Raw genomic sequence first — 21,942 nt, 5'->3', positions numbered from 1 at the left:
TTACAGGCTACAGAAGTAACGCAGGCGCAATCAGTGTGATAGAAGGATAGATAAAGTAGCGTTATGTTGAAGGGACTACCAGTCGCTATGCGTTTACCCCAGTACGTAAAGTGCTTTTTTGCATTGATTGCCACGCTCTGTGGTATTTTCTTAAGTAAAGAGAACCGCTGGAAAAAGATTCTATTTAAGCTAGCAAACGTGTCTGATAAAAACGGAGACGGAACGATGTAAAGAAAATTTTTATTTTCCTATGGCAATGAGATGGATGGAGTCAACCTGATTATTTTTAAACATGTAAGTGTCTTTAAACACGTGCACATTTTTTACTCAAGTACCAGTTTCTCGAAATTCGAGAAATGCACTTTATAAAGTTTCAACTTTCAAATTTCGTTCGAATTAATAATTAACTGAAAAAATTTCTTTGCAGAATGGATGTAAGCTCATTGGTACCGGCGGGTTTTCAAGCAGGCCAAGTAGACCTGTGCGAGGTCCAGGCTGGTTACAATAAATTCTCCGAAAATTTACGGAAGTTCACGCCGCAAGCCATACAGTGCGCGATCTTTTGCGGTGGTTCTAGATGCAAGTATGAAAATCCAAAAGCCTGGCCGCCTGTGCACATGGCAATACAGAACATCTTTTCGCATTGGTAAGATTTCATGAATCAAAGTTTCTGAAAAATCGTAAATTCTACTTTCCCCAGTTGTTTACTTCCGTTGCAAATAATAAAACGTAACGCGTTCACTTTTATTTCTTCAAACAACATCATGCAATTTCCTTTTACAAACCGATAAGATCAAACTCAGTATCACGTGGGACGATGCATGTGATGTAAAATGGTTTGGAAATGGTACTGAGCTCGTAGCATTGATTTTCTGTCAAATTGACCCGAAAATATAACAAATGAATCTATAATGGCTTGGAGGAAGCGATTAAAGATATTCCTTAGTTACCTTATTATTTCTATGTTGAAAGTTTCGAACGATAGGGAAGAGATGTAAGGGTCGATAATTCTTTAGGGTGACGGATGACGTTCTTGCCATGGCACGGCCGAACACTGCACAGATAATAAAAAAAGACATAATAGCACAGTTCCAAGGGTGGAGCATAAAAACCATAATAAACCTCCAAACGCCAGGTGAACATGCAAGCTGCGGTGGCCCCCTCGAGGAAAGCGGATTTACATACGATCCGAATGTCTTTATGAAACATGGCAGTAGGTATCAGATTCCAATCTTATAATTTGCATCGTGTAATGAGAAATGACTATTAAAAATGACAAGGAAATACGTAAGAGTATAGTAAGAAAGTTCTTGAAATAAAGATCTTGTAAAGTACTAGATTGGGTGGTAGATACAGTAATTAAGTCGTACGGAGGCTACGGTTGTCCTTGTGTAGCGTACGAAACGCGCCCGTAGGAATCAGCTTTGAGTCTGGTGAGTCAGATCGAAGAACTTCACTTGGAACATGCAATGCAGCAAACTCGTGTAACCATGCGGGGGAAACGAAAGTTTCATCGTTTAAATAGCAACCACTTTCGGGTCACAGATAAAGTTGCACGCTTCCTAAGCACCCAAGCCGCCGAAGGTACCAACATTAATTACGTTTCCGCGAATTTGTTACAGTTTACTATTACAATTTCGCGTTGAAGGACTACGGGGACGCGACCATGAGCAAACTTCTGGATATGGTCAAGGTCGTGGCCTTTGCTGTGCAAGAGGGAAGAGTCGCGATTCACTGTCACGCGGGTAAATCGATCCTTTTCGATAGATTCACCGACCCAATTTTTATTTTCACAATCGTACTCCCTGCCACCGGTTACCCCTGGCAATCCTATCAATTTCGTATCGCGGTAAACTGATAAAGTTGGCATGGAGAAGTCGGTGCAATGGATGTTATCGCGCCGATCAACCAACACGTACCAAGTCTTCTATCGTCGGCGTAGAAGAAGGCTTTTCATTTAGAGAACTAACTATCGGAGCTTTACACGCTCCTTTTATTTTTATACGCGTATCATCCTTTATCAGTTACTTTCAAGCTTTAAACGTATCGATCTGAGGCACGTGTGAAACGCGTTTAATCAACGCGGTAGCTGTTTGGTGCATTGCGTGCTGCGACACGCGGTGTTAACCCGGCGCATCTGAATTTTCGCATTTATTACCGTCTTCCTTGAACTTTCGGCTGCGAGAGCCACAAAAATGATACGTTACGTGTGACACTCGGGGGACGATGAATAATTTACAGAAGGCCTGATACGATCTATCTACCGTCACGTGCCAGCGCAATTCCCACCGTTGATCAACAAAAACGGCAAACTATTCTATTTATACTACGAGGAAACAAATCCGTATCCAACGTGAAATGACAAAACTCGACACCCACTTCCATGTGATTCCATGACTAATTCTCTAATTGGCTGAATGCGTGCTCCGCGCCCATAAACGTCCGCGTAGCTTCAATTCCTCGCTGAATTTATGCGCACGAAAAATAGATAAGGACTGATAAGGAATTGGGGCGTAACACTGAGAACCTACCATTTACAAATCGTTACTCCACCTGGTGATGTTCAACCCCAGAACTATCCGTTGGGGATATCCCGCGAGATGTAAAACTCTGTCGTCCAACGATTATTGTCTTCGCCAAGGGGTTCAAGAATACCGACGCGATCGGAAACCCCGTCGAGTCGATCGATCACAAGAGTTCGATAACAAGAGTCTGCCGATCATGCATATTTGACAATCATAAAAATTACATTTTCTTCGCATTCATAGGCGACTCCTCGTAACCGGCTATCAATCATTAAATCGACGAACAGTCGCGAGAACGTATTATTATACGTACCGATCTGTACGCGAGGCCATCCAATTTTCCACCTCGAACAAGTAATAGTTCCGGAATGTTTTCGCAACCAGGATGGCTTGTATCGTGTTTGCACGGAACGTTTATCACGCGGGACGCATCGAATTCTTTGACGAGCAAATTCGGTCGCGATGTCGAGTAAAGATTTAATCGAATACCAAAAATTCCGCGCGCGTCTCGCGTGTACGCTCTTTGAAGTTAATTACGACTCTCGCGGATACGTGTTAGCTAATAGCAACGAACGTTCGGATAGTTATTCGTCGGACACGTCATAACTCTTGTTAACCCCGGAAACTCGACCGGCTACGATTACGAGTTACGCTTCCGATTCGCGGTCCGAGGAACGAGCGGGTAATTTACTTCTCGAATTGGGCACGATCGATAGGCCCGAGACCGCTTGATAATTAATATTTCAGTCGCCTAGTGTGACAGCAACTTCCGCGACGTTATCGATATATTATATATAATAAATATTTCAGTTGATATATGCTATCATTTCTCGAATGTCTACAATATAATCATTCACCAATCGAATTGGAATACCACTGTTTTATCAGTATCTGATTATATTTTCACGCGCATCGTGAATTTTCTAACCACAATGCAATTAATCATACAGCGTTTCGACAAGCTTAAGAGACACGTACCTTTTTCAGGGCTGGGCAGAACCGGGGTTCTGATCGCGTGCTACCTTATTTACAGTCTTCGTGTGCGAGCAAACGATGCCATACGATTCGTTCGCATGAAACGACCGTGCGCGATACAAACTCGCGGGCAAATACTCTGCATCCAGGAATTCGAGCATTTCGTGCTACCGCAGATGATAGTTTTCCCCCTGAGCAGCGCGATTGGCGAACGCAAGCCTCACAGTTTGCAGTCGCACTTGAAGAAGCAGCACAACATCCTCCACGGATACGAGCAACGTACATTCAAACATATTCCAAAGGTTCTCTCATCTTTCGCGCAATTAAACGAACTTCAACTCCTCACGACTATCGATTGATTCCTGAAACCGATTGCTCGTTAGATTGTGTTCACGATTTGCGAACGAATCCTCCAATTGTGCGATTGCCAAGAGGATAATTCACCCTGCGAGATCAAGTACACCGTTTCCAGTACGTCTTTCACGCAGAAATTCATATCCCACCTCTTGGACAAGTTGAGAGACAGCAAAGGGAACATCAGGCACTCTTATTCGTGGGCTGAATCCCTTGCCGACTCTTACGACTGTTCCAGTAAGCGTTGGAAACGATCGAAATCTCAAGTAAAACGATTCGTCGCGCAAAAAACTGTGACACTTCGTAATATGCAATTTTTTTGTCATCCAGGTTCTACGAAAGCAAGTGCAAGTGGCAGCCAAGCATCTTCGAGGGACACTTCAGACGATATTGGTAGATTAGACGACGTGTTCTGCTCTTCTCCAGACACCCCATCTTGCGATTCCACTTTCCCAGGTAGTTCAACCTAAAATACAATTGGTCTATTAGTAATAGCGTTGAGCGGGCCACGACAGGCAATGCGAGGGATAATAAATTTTACAGGACTCGATGATTACTGCGTGGATGACGTTCTTGGTGACGGAATCCACGGACAAGATCTCGCAGACAACGATTGCTACAAAGAAATTCAGTCGCACATCGATTTGAAGGCTGCTGCACAGAACACGGCGCTCGAAACCGTGAGTATCGAGGAAGTAATCAGAGCACTGGTCAAAGATGATTCCACTTTACCCGACAAGACCAAGAAGCGCATTCAAGATTATCAGGTGGGTAGAATTAATTTTCATTTCGAATTGGTATTCGATAAAGTGGCACTGAATCGTCCGGAGTTTCCAGATGATATTGAATCATCGAGCAACAGCCTGGCAGAGGATTCAAATGGAAACTAACTTGGATATCCTGTCAGGATTATTGTTCGAATGGTTGGAGACGTTGAAGCACCCTTTGCTAGACGTGGACAGTCTAAGTTACATCGTGGTCTGGAGTTCCAAGCCTCAGAGATGCTTAGAAAAGTTGTCTGGCTGCAACAGATATTTACTGGAATATTTTCTACGGTTTATCTGTCGATTGAGACCGATGACGGCTGAGAGTCAAAGCTTGTTGACGAAGAGGTTCATGGCTGCGCTCACGCAGCAAAGTATCTGGATCAAGAACAGCTTTTACCCTTGCAGTAAATATCAGGAAAGAAATTTTTTCGTAGCACTTCGCTAGTCGTTCCAATTTTATTTATGAACAACGTAGAGATTTCAAGAAGCAGTAAATGCTTACAAATTAGACCGATAATGCGAAGCGAACGTAGACGAGATCGTTTCAGAATCAGAACATTTGATCGTTCCATATTTCATAGCAGTCTGAGCATTGTTAGCGTGGGTACACTGTCACTTGACGAGTACATACGATCGCCAGAAATATTGATTCTCGTGTCATGCCACATTGTCCCATTTATATTATCGATAATTGTGCTCTACGTGTGAAGGAGTGAAACACGAGAGACCTAGATGCTACGAATCTATCTGATATCTATCCTACTCTCGCGTCGCATTCGATCAACAAGCCTGATTTAAATAAATAAATGCTCTCGCGTCGTCTCGCTAAGCGTTACTCGTGTCCGTTTCGATTTATTGCAGATAAAAATTTCCAAAAGTTACGACGGGGTACAGCAGCAAAGCTGAACGAGTTTTTCGTTAGGCTGATGAATCTAATAGAGGAGGTGAGCACGCAAGAAGTGGAAAAACCCGCGTGGTCTTCGAAATGGGACTTAGTTTCCAATCAGTTGAAACGAATGGACTCGCAACTGATAGACGAGCAGTCCGATTGAATTTATCGCAACGAGAAGAAGGGAAACCGAGGGTGGATGTAGAGCACTTTTTTTTTTCATAGGTCGTAGAATTGCATCTAACAGTTCATTGATAATATTTATTTTTACAATGTTCAAGAAGTACGTGCGGTGCGGGTAAATTAATCGAGTAAAATATTCAAATAAAGAAGAATATTTTAGTAGTAACAAGTACGTTGTCATTTACTGAAAATTTGTTAGTATCAATGAGAAAATAAGTATAGCACGTTCTAAATTGATTCAGTTTCTACGAGGATTGAATCAAGCGTATTGTAGCCTTTATTGTAGCGATTTAGCTGTTTAGCTTTGATTTAAGTAAAATTGTTAAGTTTACTTATTTTTTTAAACTACAGGATACAGAAGGAAATTTATCGTTCTTTCTTTTTTTTTGCACAATCGGCAATTTAAGACAGACACGAAGTTCCATAAGACCTGTATCTCTCCTACGATATACTATCGATTATGGATAAGACGAGTCTTTTCTTGCCAACTGATAGTAACACGAACCATCAGTTGATAAAGAATTAAAGGTAGAAAAATTATAGAGGCTCTATGCAAAAATTACAATATACATACTTCCGATAAATAACGAGTATATCAGAAAGATAATTTGTATTCCATTAGTCGAAGCTTATAGACTACGTAATGCATAGTTTCGACTATTTAAAAGAAGTCAGATAACAGAAATGATTTGGAATGAATCAGAATATACGACGAAAGAATTCGACGGATCGCTAATTGTTTGCAGTTGTTTTATTTAAATATGACAAACAAGGAATTCGGAAACAAACAGTTTAGACAGCTTTTGGATCCTCGTGTTCACGAATTGCTGTTTTTATTAAGTATGTATATTCTTCTCAAGACGATTCTATTAGATAAAGACTTAACTCTAAAGCTTAATTCGAGCTAGAAAATGCGATTTCTTAAGTGTTCTATGTACAGTATGATATAAGTCCTTCTGTGATCTAAACACATATAATCGTAGACACATTAATTTACGTGTATAAATCTTGACGTATCTAACAAGATCATATCTTTTTTTTTTCTTTTAAGCATATACAAACGATGTCAGTCTTATACAAAGAAAGTACAGTGAAAATGATAACTCTCGTTACTTACAATTACGACTACTTATAAATCGATAAATTGCTATCTCGCTACCTTTTTTTCCGTCGAAAAAAAAGGTCGATGAAACAGTTCAGAGGTTGGTTTTCTTTTAGTAACACATTTAATTTCTCGGTAAAATCGGTACATTTTTACAACTTATCATACAATACTTAATAAAAAATAATCCAGACAATAAGGTTCCTAGGAATTTTCATTTTCTCAATGTTCTAAGGAGCTCGTGTTTGCAGTTTAAGAACTTCCTCGTTTTCATACGGCACAGGATAATACTGAACAATTATTCGAAATCTCGTCCGAGGAACGACAAAGTTCGAACTCGAACGCGTTTCCTGTATACATTGTTTTCCTTTTTTTTTCCTTCTATTAAAAAATAGACTTTTTCGTGTTCCAATTTCCATTCAACTATGTGTATCGCGAAAATTTTGAGTGAACACGTGCAACAGAAAAGCGTATCGTATAAAAAACATTCTAATTCGCGAATTTACGTTTCACCAATGTATTATATATGTGTGTATATATATATATATAAATGTATATCGTACAATTTCGCTACGATTTAAAACATTAAAATCAACAATACAGTGTAACTCGACGAACAAAAATATCGATTCAGCACTGTTCACTCGATATCTCTAATTTGATATGATCCACGCTGGTTCGTCATACTTCGTAACGTAACACACAAACCGAACAAAACTTTTATCCACCGACTTCTAAAGAAAAAAGAAAAAATCGCTTCGCGAAGTATTATCTGGCCGATAAAATGTGAAGACTCGATGAACCAGTGAGTAATAACGCTAAATTCCGTCTTTCCTACGCTCGTACGAAAAATTTAAACATTTGCATCGGTTTTCTTTACAAGACCTATCCGAAATATACAACAAACATAACAGGGAACGTTTAAACATGTACAATAGAGAATATTCGCAAGGTAACAGCGGCTACTATACAAAAGAACCTTCGTGAAACGAAAAAAACCACGATCTTCGTGTCCACTCGAAATCGATCGATCAACCGTTTGCTAATTTTCCATTTCGTTTATCTTTTAGTCGCGACACGATTAATCGTGATAAAACGAGAAAGTGTCTTCGTTCGAGCTGCCGGCTCGTCAGAAATCGACGGTCGTCGCAATTTGTTTCTTGGGGTAATTCGAGATTTCAAAAGTAAAAATTAAATGCAGCCGGGATGCGCGTAACGTAGAGCGTGTGTACGTGTCCGTGTATGAATTTCGTGTATGTATGTATGCGTGTGCGTGTATGTGTGTGTGATTGTGTGTGTCTGTTCGTGTATATTTATAATTATATTTATATTTATATATATATAGACTTTATGTATACCACACTATCGATAAACTCATTCATTCGCAAAATGACGCAATATTCGCAAATCCCTAATGCCTCGACGAGTTTCTTTTCTCGAACTATTTACAGGAGTGTCGTTCTATGTTATATCGAGTCCATAATCCATTATACACAATACACACATGTAGACTTAGATTAGTAATAGTAGCATTACGTGAAAGCGAGCCCAAAACGGTACCAGCTAGGATTCGGTGTTTTCTTTTTTCTTTTTTTTCACTTCCCCTCGAACACTTTCCTTGCGCGTCTCTCTCTACCCTTTTCATTCGACTACATTGTTCTTGATTCTTTCACCAGAAGCATCCAATGTTCGATGACGCACAGACTTACGTATCCACACACGCGTTCCTCACTCGATCCCATTCACTCTCCGCGGTGTTAAAATTTTTGGATCGCTCGCGAACGAAAATGGATGTCGAACAAGATGTGGATTCGGAATAAAATGGAAACTTTTTGGGATCTCTTGTACGGGGTGTGGCACAATACAGATACGATGCGCGTGGGTGGAACTTAAACGTTCTAAAAGAAAGTTAACTATGTTACACACGGAATGAACGGTGCGTCCGTCCGGCACGCAGGAATGAGAGAAACAAAAAGAAAACGATGAAGGATCAATCGCGAGGCGCGTCGTTCGATCTCGCGACGGTTTTCAGCGACGCGATTGGAAAAGGGCAAAAATGTAACGGGTTTTATTCCGGGGCTAACAAGAGAGTGACTCGATACTTCTCGCCGTGCTAGTATTACTAATTAGAGTCGAGTTAATATAGACATCCCGGGATTAATATTTTCTTAACGGACGTAAGACGCGAAGTTGTCAGAGGTCGACGTCTTGATCGACGCGCGCCTTAAACGGCTGTCCGATCGATTTCCTGGATATATCACTGTCGCGCGAATAAACGCTCGGAGAAAGAAAAAAACGCAAAAGAGAATCGTACGAATCGACATCGATTTCACGCGATACGCCCTCACCACTGGCACACGAAACACTGTGTCGCCGCAGCGACAGAAGAGAGTCGTCCCTTCGCCGAGCAATTAATACCCTGACAATTAACGGAGCCCCGATCTCTAAACCTATCTACACGTTCCCGGGAACGAGAATTAATTTACAAAAATATTACAAAGAAACGCGCGCGCGTACCTATCCGCGTACACGGGATATACGGGTTCGAACGGAATAATATCACACACGATCGTCCCCCGGTCGCTGCAGCGCAATTTAAAAAACCCACGGGTTCACATACACCACATAATCACGTCAACGAGCATTGAAATAATAAATTACACCCGATACGTGGCGATCGCGAGGAAAGAGGGATAGCTCGGCCCGTTTCCTTCCGCACCGATCTGAGCACGCTTTCGACTAAACTCGTGTGTTACGCGTGTTCGCATGTGCGCCTGTGTGCGTGTATTCCTGTGTACGTGTATCTCTATCAGGGGCTCGAAGATCGACGAGTAACAGTCCCCCAAGATTATCAACTTCTTCCCTTCGATCTGTTGGACGCGACACGTTTCTGTCCGATCGGACGCAGTCCCGTTTCCCTTGAAAATTCGGAACCGAACTTGATTACGCGGGTCTAAGGAGCGGTAGGGTCGAACGGGTCAAGGATCTGTTGGATGGAGAACGGAGAATAGGGCCATCGACATCTAAGTGTTTTTTTTTTTTTTTCCTTATAATTTCCGAGATACGTATACGTATTAATATATGTATATGTATATGCATACATAGTAATTTAATTTATTTATAAGTGCGTTCGCGGCATCCGCTTTCTTCTTTCCACCCCCGACGTCTTTCGTCTCCCTTCTCGGCTATCCTCGATATCGTTTCGTACCTTCATTATCGTGATTCACTCGTCTAATCTGTTTTCGCTCTCTCTCTCTCTCAACATTGCTCGCTTCGAGTTTTAACCGCGGACCGAAGAATTGACGCACGCGCGCGCACGTACGGTTCCACCTTTGATGCACATGGATCGCAGACGTCTATGATCGTCCGCGATCGATTATGACACTACTTAATTAATTATTTCTCCTAAACTATACAGTGACCAGCAACGTAGCACCGGGTGGGTACGCGGGGGGTAGCGTCCGTGCTTCATACGCGGACATCTTTACCTACGGTTTAGGTAGTGTGATATATAAAGAAAGGATCTATCCTTTTCCAGTCGTGTCGAAGACTTTTCGTCCTCGCAAGATTCCCAATTACCACGCACGATATATTTAAGATTAAAATGTCAGTCGATCCCTGGCGTGCCCAGCGCACTGCTACCGTCGCAGTTTCGTTATTTATTCCTTAAACTTAATTCCAGCCTTCTCGCCCCTCGTATTATTATCCCCAAGACCTTCCGCGTGCTTTCTTTTATTACTTTCGTTAACAAATTATGCTTGAAATTTTGGAAAATTGCTAATCTTTTTAACGAGGATAAAACGATGAAACGAGTTTTAAAACGAAATTCAATCCAACGTTGGAAAAGGATTTGAACGTGTCCCGTTTAACAATTGGTCCAGAAATGATATTGATACACGCAGAAGGTACACCCACGCGCAGAAACGCACACGAACACGCGCGTGCCAGCACGATACCGGAAGTAAGAAACGAGCCACGATAACGAGGATAGGAAACACTGTCGCCCCTCTTTTTATTTTCTGCCAGTATTTTTTTTTTTTTTTTTTTTTTTGCCAAGAATCATCGTTTAGCATTGTTCACCGAGACGCTACGAACGATCGCGGATGCAATATTCATTTTTCCCTTCTTCGATATTTACTCGCTAATGCAATGTACACGAAAGAGAAAGAGAGAGATATATGTATATGTATATATTTATGTATATATATATATATATAGAGATATAATCGCGGTTCCGAAACGAAACAGAATCGGGGAACAGAAAATACATCGTTGTTCGTAATTGCTTGAGTAAGGATATGGATCGAAGGATCGCGCCGCCTCTATCACGATATTCGTCGATTCACGCTCGACGTTTCGTCGCGATCGATCACGCACAGCGTACCTTCTTATTCGTTTTACTTTATCTTTATTTTACTTTTTCTTTTTTTTTTCTTTACTCCTCTTTTTGCCTTTACCTTTTAAAAGCCGCCCGATGAAACGTATCACGCGGCTTTGGATATGATAAATGGGGTTCTCTTACGAAGGAGGAGTGGAGGGCTGGATGGTCCTAGGGGCCTTGATCGTCTTCTTCGTGTGTCTTCCATCTTTCCATCTTCATCTTCCCTCTTCCTGTTCTTCCCCTCTTGGCTCTCTTTCGTCTCCATCTTCCTATTCGCGCCTCTGGGCTTCCTCCTGGTCTTGGCTCTCCGTCGGCGAGGAAGAGAAGCATCTTCTTCGTCTTCTTCTTCTTCTTCCTGTTCTCGTTCTCCCATCACGACCGGACATCGACGCGACAGCTCGAACCTATTCGATTCTCGAGGAACGATACTACGCCTCGATCTGATCCTCCGGGGTCATTATGTCGGGCGCCATCGACAGGTCCTCGGCCATATCCTCGTCCTGGCCCGAGTCGTGCCCGTGACTCTCGGGATACTCCCTCTCGTCCACCTGATCCTCTTCACCCTCTTGCTCCGCGGGCGCGTCGACCAGCTCCCGCTTTATTAATCTCGTCAGTTTACCACCCTCCGGGCTCTGGCCCTCCTGCTTTATATGCACGGCTGGTTCATCCAACGGTGACCTGTCGAGTTTGCGGAGAAACAGCTCGGTTACGTCCGCGGAACGATCTCCATCGCGATGTTACCATCTTTCGGTTTGGCAAGGTATCAATTAGAACAACCGAACGTGATCGTTCCGCCAGAAGCGGATCGTATAGGAGGGGGGCTTCGAGTAATATGTTAGGCAAATTGTCAATGGGTTAGAGTGGGTGTAGTGACCTAGTGAGCGTGTATCAACCGTGAAACGTGTAACACGTGCTAATTAAAGTGGAATGGAAAGATAGCATCGCATAGGTTGGCTCACTCACATTAAATCGCTATGGGCTAACACGTGGTCCTTGTCGGGACTCGTTGTCGTCGACGTGCACATCGAGTTGTTTAGAAATCCCATGTTGGAGTCCCCGAGCGCCGCCTGGAAATACTCAAATTGCATTAGATGGTTAGTCACGCATATTCCGTTCCTCTACCTACCGTTGAGATTACGAAAGATACGTTAACGCGTCGGCAGCCATCCAGAAGCCAAACTGATCAACTTTGCGAGAGTTGACTGTTTCATTTCCGCGGAGTTACGCGCGAATCGCGCGCTTTGACTAGCGTCCAGCTAAAGGTATTCACGGCGCGCGAAGTTAACCAATTTGGCCGCTAAGTAAATCGTATGTTAACCGTGTCTCAATTAAATGACAAACGAGGGAAGGTCGTCTTTTAGATAGTTACCTGGAGATTGGCGTTCAATGCATCGCCGTACATGGTCGGGCTGTGGGTCAAGGTCGGACTTTTCGACGGGACACCCCTACATATCGAAAGAGAACATGTCTGTTAGTAATCGTTGGGATTCGTCTATCGTCATGATTACCTGAAAAAATGCGTGTATATAAGCTCTTTTATTTTTCTATTTTTTTTCTATTTTTTTTCTTTTTTTTTTTTTTAGTTTGTGTCGATGTAAACGGGTGGAATAATTTTTTTGAGAATTTACAGGTTTCAGGTCTGTAGGTTGGATGGTTGTGGACGGGGATGGGCGAAGATAGAGCTGGTGTGTACAATGTGTGCACGTGTGATCGAGTTTTAATATGTAAAGGTATAATAGATAGAGAAAGAGAGTTAGAGAAAATGTAAAGTGAGAGATAGAGAGAGAGAGAGAGAGAGAGAGAAAGAGAGAAAGATAGAGAAGTAGAGAAGTATATGAAAAAATGTATACACGTATATAATAAGTATATTAAAAAGGTGATAAAAAAGAGTAGAAAAAAAGAGTTCGGAAACTCTTACCTATTTACCAGTTTCACTCGTCGCTCGTCCAACGATCGGCTCGGTTCAGATTGAGCGAGGTTAAGTTAAAAAAGTGTAGAGGAAAAAATTTCAAAATAGCGCTCCCGTTTCGATACAGTTGTACTTCGATCACAGAGACGATCGAGTTATTATATTGTTCTTCTATTCTGCGAAACGACGTCGTTCCTTATAAACGGCTCTGAGGCTTACCTGTGCGCTTACCCCTTTACAGTAACATAAATCCTTCAAAAACCTTTGTTTAGAATGCCGACCGAGAGAGATGAACTTTTTCCAAAGGACAGAACGTCAGTGTTGGAAAAAGTAGGCTCTTCTCTTGCAAACGACGCATCTTGAGAAACATGATTGGCACGCATTTAAGTAGAAACATTGTTTAAAACTGATGTACAAAGTGACGGTTGCAAGAGACGATTGTTCGCATGCGAAGAGAAAAATGTAAGAATAGAAAATGATGCCTAGAGCCGTTTATCAAGAGACTAAGAGCGCTGTTAATAAAGTAAGAAAGAGAGAAAAAAGACAGAGAAGGACAAGGAAAGAGAGAGAGAGATAGAAAGAAAGAGAGAATGAGAAGAAGAGAGAGAGAGATAGTCAGAGAGAATGAAAGAGAGAGAGAGAGAGAGAGACAATATAGATAGAAAGTGAGAGAGTGTAAGAGAGTATATAAAAAGGGAGAAATATAAAAAATGTTAAAAACGTTTAAAAAGATGGTTAAAATAGTAGAGAAATATTACCGGAAGTTACAAAGTTAGTACGTTAACGGTGAGGTACCTGAGTTAGAAGAGAGTGGTCGTAGCGATGAATGGAGAATTCCGTATCATCCGAGATTCTTTTTTTGCAGTTTGTGACGCTTAATTTACACAATTTACACATGCGCGAGTAGCCCTGACACACATTATCAGTCACACCAAAAACCATTCTCACGTTGAAAAAGCGTACTAAAGGCGAACAGAAGTAGAGAAAACGATGAACGCCGTAACTGAGAAACAGATACAGAGAGAGAGATAGAGAGAAAGAGAGTGGGACAGTAAAGAAAAAGAAAAGAAAAATAAACAGAACACATACTTCAATAACGCCTTCTCTTATTAGATACTAATTAAAAGAAAGAAATGTGACGCAAAAGCTTCACCTTCCCTTTACGAACCATCGTAAACTTATTTGCTCGTTCTATTACTACGCTAAAGCCTGCTTCTTTTAGAGTTAGCGAAACAGAAAAAAAAAAGAAAAAAAGAACCCAAAAAACGTTACGACAAACGCTTCGTTCACGCACGATCCATGGGAAGGAGCGAAATGAACGAAAGAAAATGCGACGGTGCTCAAATCAGCATGTACAGCGAAACAGAGGAAGAAAAACTCGAAAACGAAGGATAACGAAACGTTTGTCCACGCAAACACTTCCACATTCTCCCAAGACACTGCAAACGCCACTACGTAAGCACCATACAATTATAAGCACAGTGTTTTTTATTTTTATTTTTTTCAGTGGTAAGGATAGTCTTACGGGGAATTTTCGATTTCTGAATATTTTTCTGAATCGTTATCATATTTTTTTTTCTTAATTTTTACGGGAACGAATATTAGGATCCTTGATTATCCATGCGAGCAACCACTAAACACATCAGAGATCCTGCAGCACGGACCAATCGTCCTGTGGCTGGGCTCCTGCAGGATCGTCCAGAATTTAAGCTCTCTCGGGTGTGCTAGAGCCTCGGGCTACGGTACTAGTGAGACGTATACGGGGATATACTATATGAGGGCTGTATTGGACGTCACAAGCAGAGGTGCGCAGACTTAACGGTTAATAAGCTCGAGCTACAAATTTAAAATGGACGTAATCCCTCGCTCCCTTACATTTACGTCGGACCCACCGATACCCGTTCCCTTCTAATTCCATCCGGGCAAAATAAGCGAAAAAATTCTGTTCTCGTACAAAATTCCTTAAAGTCGAACGTATCGCGCACCTCTGATAAAGATTAAGGAAGGGTTGAACAGGTGCTACGTATCCGGTTTATAGGGAGACGGGTTCTAAGGGGGTTCGAGGCAGGCATGATGCGGAATTCGTTTCCTGGGGATTGGATAAACTGCTTAGAGCCACTCCCTGCTGCCTTGGAAGTCATTTCCCGACGAGTCGCACACGAAATTCCACCGCAGAGGATTCTATGAAGCGGTCTCGCCGACTAGCAAGTAGAACGAGCCGTTTCGAGTCAGACGCAACGTAGCAGACGTACCAGGCGTACTACTTGTCAATGAACGATGAACCCTCTTTAATGTCGCGTTAACGCGAACCACGTTCCAGGTGACCGGAAGTGACCAACGTCTACTTTTTAACGTACATACACAATGGGCGATGAAAGAAAATGAAAGAAGAGACGGAACGAAAATGAAAAATAGTTCGGTTCTCGATTGAACGACAAAGGCAGCAGGTTCGAGAGGGCGTTTAGTGGTTCATTTATGTAGGCAACGACCAAGCGAAAACGTCCCGGTCGCCGCGTAACAAGAGAATATACCGCGGTAAGGTCAGAACGTCGCGCCAGCCAGCCAGCAGAATTCTAAAAAGTGGTAGTGCTTACTGTGCGGAGAGGTGGGGTGGAGTGGGTGATGGGGTTGGGTCATATTTCCTGGGGCGGCCGCGGGACAGATGCCGCCGCTTTACGAACTCGGCGTCGTCCACCATCCAGAATGACCCGAAGTCGTCCTCATAGCGCACAAAACACTTGTGCAATGATAGATTGGTGCGGATCGCGTTCTGTATACACAGACAAGACCACCAAGAAATAGAGAAAAAGAGAGTAAAAAAGATAAAGGTTGTTTCTGCTTGTCGTTGTTTTTTTTTCTTTTTTTTTTTTTTTTTTTTTTTTGTTCGTTTCGTTACTTTTCTTTTCCCCTTTCAAGCCTTTCACTTTTACTTTCGATTCGCTTTTCCTTTTTTCGTTCCTTCGTTTTTGCTTTCTTGTTTTTTTTTTTTTCTTATCTGTCATTTTTCCTGTCGAGCTCCGCGCTCTTCTCCCTTTATGCGTTCGCTCCAAAGCAGTCTAACGAAACGTTGCCACTCTCGAGTGCCACGAGCGTTTCTCAGCTGCAAAACGGTCGTAACACTCTCGATGTCATGCACGTGTACCCTCCCCCTGTTCACCGGAGATCGTGGGACGAGGCACGCGCTGCAAGCAGCCCCCTATTAGACTCGTCGTCCTCTCCTAGACCCAGAGGGATTCGACGATCGAGCGGGGTCCTCGACTCGATCGAATCCAGGCGTCCCAGAGAATAACAAAGACAGCACAGACTCGCAAAGAAGGGGGTAAGAGAAAAAACAAACGTAAAGTAGTACGTAGTAAGGCGGCTCCTCTCATCACTACCTGACCAAGTGCATATCTGCGGTTCTCACTCACTGCACTGGCATATCCCGCATCCGGCTTCCGGGTATTCGAGACTAGACTCGGGCCGAGAGAGACTTGGCCCTGCCAATTCTCGATTGGTTAGTCGCTGCAAAGCCCACATGCTTGTTAAAAAGCACACACCACGGTTTCTTTTCTACGGTTTCCTTCCACACGAGCAAGAGAGGAAAATAAATAAAAGAAAAAAAAAATGAAAGTAACCATTCACCTCGCACACGATCATTCTCGCTTGCTTCTTTCCTCCTCCTCCTCCTCCTTCTCCTCCTTCATCTCATCGTCGAATCTCATGATCTTTGAACATTCGCACGCGCTCATTTCACGCATCATACTGACGGCTACCATCGCACACGAGAAAACGGGCAAGTAAGAAAAGTCACACGCACACGGGACCAAAACACGAGATACAAAGCCAGCCTTCCGAGCGCAATTCGCTGCGCGATGATCCGCGGAACGTTTCAACAGCCGCGAAATGGTTGTTTCTTTAATTTAAACATCGAACCCGAAGAATTGCGACTCGGGAAGCTCGATGTTAGCGGACAGACGTACGGGACAAACGACGCAAGCGAGTTACAGATAATACACAGATTATCATGGCGTACACAGATGTCATGAGAATAAAAAAAAAGAAAAAGAAAATGAAATGATTTGTATATACACACACGCACACAGATCTATACGTATGAATGCGCACGCATAAGGTACACAACGGGACTAGAGATACATAAATATATATATGTATGGAATGAAAAAAAGTGAGGGCAGAGCACAATATGTAGGTATCGAGAGACACATCGTACAGAGACGTAATAAAAGAAATGCACAGAGGAGCGTGCGTGTGTATGTGCGTATAAATACGAGGCTTGCACACGCACGTGTTATGCGCGCGTATATACGTAAAAACGTTATTAAATATCTATATATATAAATAGCTATGAAAAATACGTGAATATACATATATGTAGAGAAAAAAAGCTATATATATAAACGTATAGAATATTAAACACTATTAAATGTATATATAAATATCAATGTATAATATATATATAATATATATAAAAATGTAAAAAGCCGTATATTAATATATAAATATATATAAAAGGTAAAAAGATTGTAAAAAATTTGGCAGTATAAATATGAAGGGCTGGGATAATGGGTTAGCGGTACGAGTATGTAATTAGAGAGTAAAAGCGAATAAGTGAGAGAGTATGTATAAATATATCTATATAAATATCTATATAAATATGTAAAGAGACATAGATAGAGAAAGAAGAAATATATATATATATAGTATAAATATATATATAATAATAATATATTAAAAAAAAGAGAGGAACACGTTGGGTGAAGGGACAAAAGGGGAGAGTAGTAAAGAGAAAGGGATGCGACCGAGGCCGATTATTTCGGATTGTGGTCTGAAAACCGGTTGTTGGCCAAGGGAAATTAAATATATAATGATATCGATAGAAAGAGACAGAGAAAGAAATAGATATAATACATGTCGTAAATATAAATATATAGAAATATATAGTTCTAAAGAGACGGAGTAAAGAGTATAAAAAACGCGGCTGTAAAATTCTGTTTTCTTTTTTTTTTTTTGGTTTTTTTTTGTTTGTCGGTGGGACGGGGGCAACGTACCCGGTCGTGCTGCAAGCGCGTTGAGGACGTCTCTTGTAAAACTCCACTTCGTCCACCGTCCATACGGCGCCTTTCACGTTTTCGACTCGCATGAAACATTTGTGGAGAGACAGGTTGTGTCGCACTGCGTTCTATACAAAATAATACACAGACTAAATAAGCAACGCAAAAAACGAACGAAGCCAACTCAATCGCGAGGCCGGCTGTCGATCGGGGAACACGATTCGATGGCGTGTATCTTTTTCTTTTTTCTTTTCTGTTTTGCTTTTTTTTTGCCTTTTGTGATTTTTTTTTTTCGTTTTCGTTACAGGCCGCATTCCGTCATCTCCGGCGACGTCAGATGACGACGTCGACGACGACGATGATGATGACGATGATGATGGTAATGATGATAAGACCGGGTTGGATGAGATTCTGTCTGTCACGAAGAACCGTCGAGAGGACAAGGTGGTATTGCTTCGCGGGATCATTTTTCGCTATTCTTTTGACTCTATTGCTTTGTAGACAAGCTGTGTCGTGTTTCTTGGAAAGGAAATATGTTTATACGCGGTACAGGCTACCACTTCGTCAACAGATTTTCAATTGCACAAACACGAGAGAGTCGCAAGGGTTGCGAGTGTCGGATGGACAATCGAAGTGGTAACCTGACTCGTCGTCACTAATCTGAACGTAAGAAACGACTCAACGAGCCACTGGAACAGAACAGGAAAGCTCAACGAAAACCGAGAAGTATGGCTGAAGAGTGAATTAGTAAGTAACGTCGTGTGTGAGCAGCAAAGGATACCCGGCGATGGTCGCGCAATGACAAGGCCGTAAGAGGACATAACGAACCAAAACGATTAATCGAAAGATACACGGTATAATGTGGCATTCCTTTATCGTTAATGCACAGCTAGTCAACTAAGTCTAGGGGCAACGACAACAATCATACATGCCGCAGGGCCGTACAAAATTCCAAAAGAAGAAGTAAGAAAAAAAAAGGAAAAATAATGATGATATAATAAAAAAAAAAAAAAAAGAAAAAGGTAAAAGAAATTGAGGAAAATTGTACGAGAAGATCGCATCGTTGTTCACGACCTCCAGAGATGCCGGACGACGTTGATCCCTCCGTGTTGAATCTTCGTTGCTCGTCCCTTTCGGTGTTGTTACGCGTAGCCTGTCGAACCTGTGGTTGCTTTGAAAATTTTCAGATACACATAACCATGCGAGGCGAAGCGTCATGGCAAACGTCGATTACTTTCACGCTCACTCGCACACACGCAGAAAACACACGCGCGCGCGCGCACTCTTGCGAACAAGCGGATCATATATGCTCGCGTCACGACTTAATTGCCATTTATCACTACGAAATTCGGCGGAACGAGAAAAACAATGTCGTGCCGCGGCGTCTCTAAATTCGGCTCGAGCATAAAACTCTTTGAGACGGCGGTGCTAATTATACAAGCTCCAAGATGCTTGGCTAAGAAAAGAGGTAATTAGAAACGGAGATCATCGTGACAAGTGACAAATGAATCGCGATACGACGTAATATTTCACATGTTACCGGGTCCTTCCCCTTAAATCGGGAAAGCAACACAATTATCGTTACCAGCTCGTCTGCTTGGCACATCGCTTAGCCTGTTAATTCAAATTAATACGTAAGATTATCTGAGATTCTTGAAAGCTCATCCTTTCTAGTTAAAACGCATTCAGCTTAATCTGCTCGTAAATGCAAATTGCACGACCAGTCGTTTCGTCTTTGTGACTTGCAATCAAACGTTGCATAACTCGTGCCACGCTGAGTTCATCCATTTAGAGGAGAGAATTATTTTAGACTTCCTAGATGCATGGTACCGTGGCGAACTTTCGGACAGGAGACTCTTTAAACGTCGGAATTTTCCCGCTACCCTCGATCAGTTATTAAATGCACACCATTATAGAAATCTTTACGATTCGCCGCGGAATTGCTTTCGAATTAAATACCGTCTAATTCGCGGGAACTCTGAAATTATTCATTGGAAAAACTATGTTGAGTCTCCGATATTCGAATTGGTAACGGAAACGATCGTTTCGAGACAAAATTGTACTATTACCGTCACATATATATTATACGTATATACCCGATTGCAGAGAGGCTATCGAAACGAAACTTCGAACTTCAAAGACTGTCGTACGTTCCTTGGATCGCTTGGCGTTCTGCGACGCCGAAACGGCTTTTTGCTTTTTTTTTTTTTATTAGAGTCAAGAGATATACCTTCCACGTAGCTGCGTTGCGCCGGAAGTAGCAGAATGTGTTCTGGAACCAGTTGTAGATCTCGTTCAGCGTCAGCTGTTTCTCCGGGGACTCGATGATCGACTGCGAAACAGAGAGAAAAAGAAAAAAGTGCACGCGGTTTAAACTTTGCTGTTTCCGCGGACGGTGCGACCGGCAAAATAATCCTCACCGTATCCGAGGCGTTCCTTCGAACATTAAATCTACTAAAAGGGACGCTCTTATCGGGCAATTCATTCGATTGCTCTGAATTAATCAGTACGCTAAAGAAATAACGTCTAACGCGTATCGAATGGATCACTCACCTGTCTGATTAATGATGCATACGTGAACGGCGGTCTGACGTCGGCGTTCTTGTAAAATTCCCTATTTCGTTGAATCTCTGAAAGATCAAGAAGCCTCTTTTGTGTGTGTTTTGTCTCCGTAGAACGTAGCGGGTGTTGAAAAAACTGGGAAAGGGCGCGCTTACGCGGTACTCTCGCGCAGCCGAGAAGGACCAAAGAGTTAACCGACGCCATCTCTTTTACCGCGTTTCCGTAGGGTATCTGTTTAGGTTCGCGATCAACAAGCGATACGAACTGAAGGTTCAAGCCCAGTTTCGAGAGATGGCTGCTTCGTAAAAAGCAAAAAATCCCACAGAGAAAGCTCGACGTTCATATTTTCGATTTCTATTTGAAACTGATTCGCGATGATTGATTAACCGATGGGGAATCAGTACGACTCTGATCGCATGCTCAAGAAACAAATACTGAAACAAAACTACGTACGACACTCTTAAGACTATAATGGATGAAAGAATAAGCAAAAAAGCGTTTGGACGATTCAAGGTGGACGAGAAAGCGGATCCTTTGTTTGAGCTTCGTTCGTGGATGACGATCGAAGCGTCCGAATTGCTATTCTACAGGGAGAAAGGTAAGAGATAGGGTGAAGGGGTGACGTTTCCAAGCATGCAAGGGTGCACCCTTTAAGAAAATCCTTAAAGCCACCAAAGGAGCGTGGAAAAAGGTTGACAGTACCTTGTTGGACGTCAAGGCCAGCACGCTCCAGCATGTAGGGCAGCCCTACACGGTGGGGAGGGCGGGCAGCACAAGAAATAAGGAAACAACAGAAGCATCGGTAAGAAAAAGGTTCGAACTGGCGTACGTTTAGAATTGATAATGTTTAATTCATTATTCTTTTGTCGTTTCCGTCTTTTTCTTTTTTTTTTCTTTTCTTTTCGTTCTTGTTTGAATCGTTTACGCACCCTTCGCTTTCTATAATATACCTATTTTATTCGTCCTACGTCGCCAACAAGGTGTCGAACACTGTAACTCACGTGACATTGTTGCTACCGTGAATAAATCTGTGCGTGTGGCTTAGAGTTTACGATAGGAAAAAAGGCACGAGATCAAGAGAGGACCGTAAAGAGCATTTGCTACAGGATTTTCTTTTCGTCGGAGCGTTTTTGACGATTACGAGCCGCGAAATGCTTTTTTTTTTTTTAAAAGTACGCTTGCTTGTTTCGACGCATAAATTCACTATGTTCAGTGAAATTATGTTAACTGGTGCGCGGAGG

The 21,942-nt window shown here is 42.3% G+C and overlaps 2 protein-coding genes across 30 annotated transcripts in view; one reads left to right on the top strand and one right to left on the bottom strand.

The window, feature by feature from the left end:
* The first annotated feature begins 96 nt into the window (after positions 1-96).
* Positions 97-5,824, top strand: LOC143422620 (uncharacterized). 3 transcript variants are annotated; one of them, XM_076893401.1, is made up of 10 exons: positions 97-294; positions 428-646; positions 1,017-1,213; positions 1,623-1,745; positions 3,513-3,802; positions 3,884-4,091; positions 4,185-4,310; positions 4,398-4,621; positions 4,692-5,025; positions 5,483-5,824. In XM_076893401.1, the coding sequence occupies exons 2-10, from the start codon at positions 429-431 to the stop codon at positions 5,671-5,673; spliced, it is 1,911 nt and encodes a 636-aa protein (XP_076749516.1). In that variant the 5' UTR covers positions 97-294; position 428; the 3' UTR covers positions 5,674-5,824. The 3 variants fall into 3 exon arrangements, with proteins under 3 accessions (XP_076749516.1, XP_076749525.1, XP_076749535.1); XM_076893410.1 differs by having other exon boundaries at positions 3,884-4,085; positions 5,483-5,822; XM_076893420.1 differs by lacking the exons at positions 97-294; positions 1,017-1,213 and having other exon boundaries at positions 436-646; positions 5,483-5,820.
* Positions 5,825-11,196: 5,372 nt separating this feature from the next.
* Foxp (forkhead box transcription factor P) overlaps positions 11,197-21,942 on the bottom strand; it is a 187,124-nt gene continuing 176,378 nt past the window's right edge. For 18 of the 27 annotated variants that reach the window (XM_076909308.1, XM_076908889.1, XM_076909196.1 and 15 more), the window contains 6 exons: positions 20,693-20,769; positions 20,370-20,471; positions 15,680-15,855; positions 12,546-12,621; positions 12,140-12,252; positions 11,197-11,854 (listed from right to left, as the gene is read on the bottom strand). In XM_076909308.1, the coding sequence (XP_076765423.1) occupies positions 11,605-11,854; positions 12,140-12,252; positions 12,546-12,621; positions 15,680-15,855; positions 20,370-20,471; positions 20,693-20,769 (794 nt within the window). In that variant the 3' untranslated portion in view covers positions 11,197-11,604. Of the gene's footprint in view, positions 11,855-12,139; positions 12,253-12,545; positions 12,622-15,679; positions 15,856-18,136; positions 18,268-20,369; positions 20,472-20,692; positions 20,770-21,403; positions 21,449-21,942 lie in introns of those variants that run through there. The other 9 variants (XM_076909009.1, XM_076909216.1, XM_076909059.1 and 6 more) reach the window with 6 other exon arrangements.

This window comes from Xylocopa sonorina, chromosome 1 (genome assembly GCF_050948175.1).
Source record: "Xylocopa sonorina isolate GNS202 chromosome 1, iyXylSono1_principal, whole genome shotgun sequence".
In the NCBI taxonomy this organism is placed as follows: Eukaryota; Metazoa; Arthropoda; class Insecta; order Hymenoptera; family Apidae; genus Xylocopa; species Xylocopa sonorina.
The sequence above is the reverse complement of the archived record's forward strand: the minus strand, read 5'-3'. Positions and strand labels throughout refer to the sequence as shown.

Bases quoted from the DNA above. Each gene is read 5' to 3' on its own strand.
- LOC143422620 (XM_076893401.1), top strand. From the start codon at position 429: ATGGATGTAAGCTCATTGGTACCGGCGGGTTTTCAAGCAGGCCAAGTA. The intron at 1,214-1,622 runs GTAGGTATCAGA...AATTTGTTACAG, and splicing joins TGTCTTTATGAAACATGGCA to TTTACTATTACAATTTCGCG. The intron at 5,026-5,482 runs GTAAATATCAGG...GATTTATTGCAG, and splicing joins GAACAGCTTTTACCCTTGCA to ATAAAAATTTCCAAAAGTTA.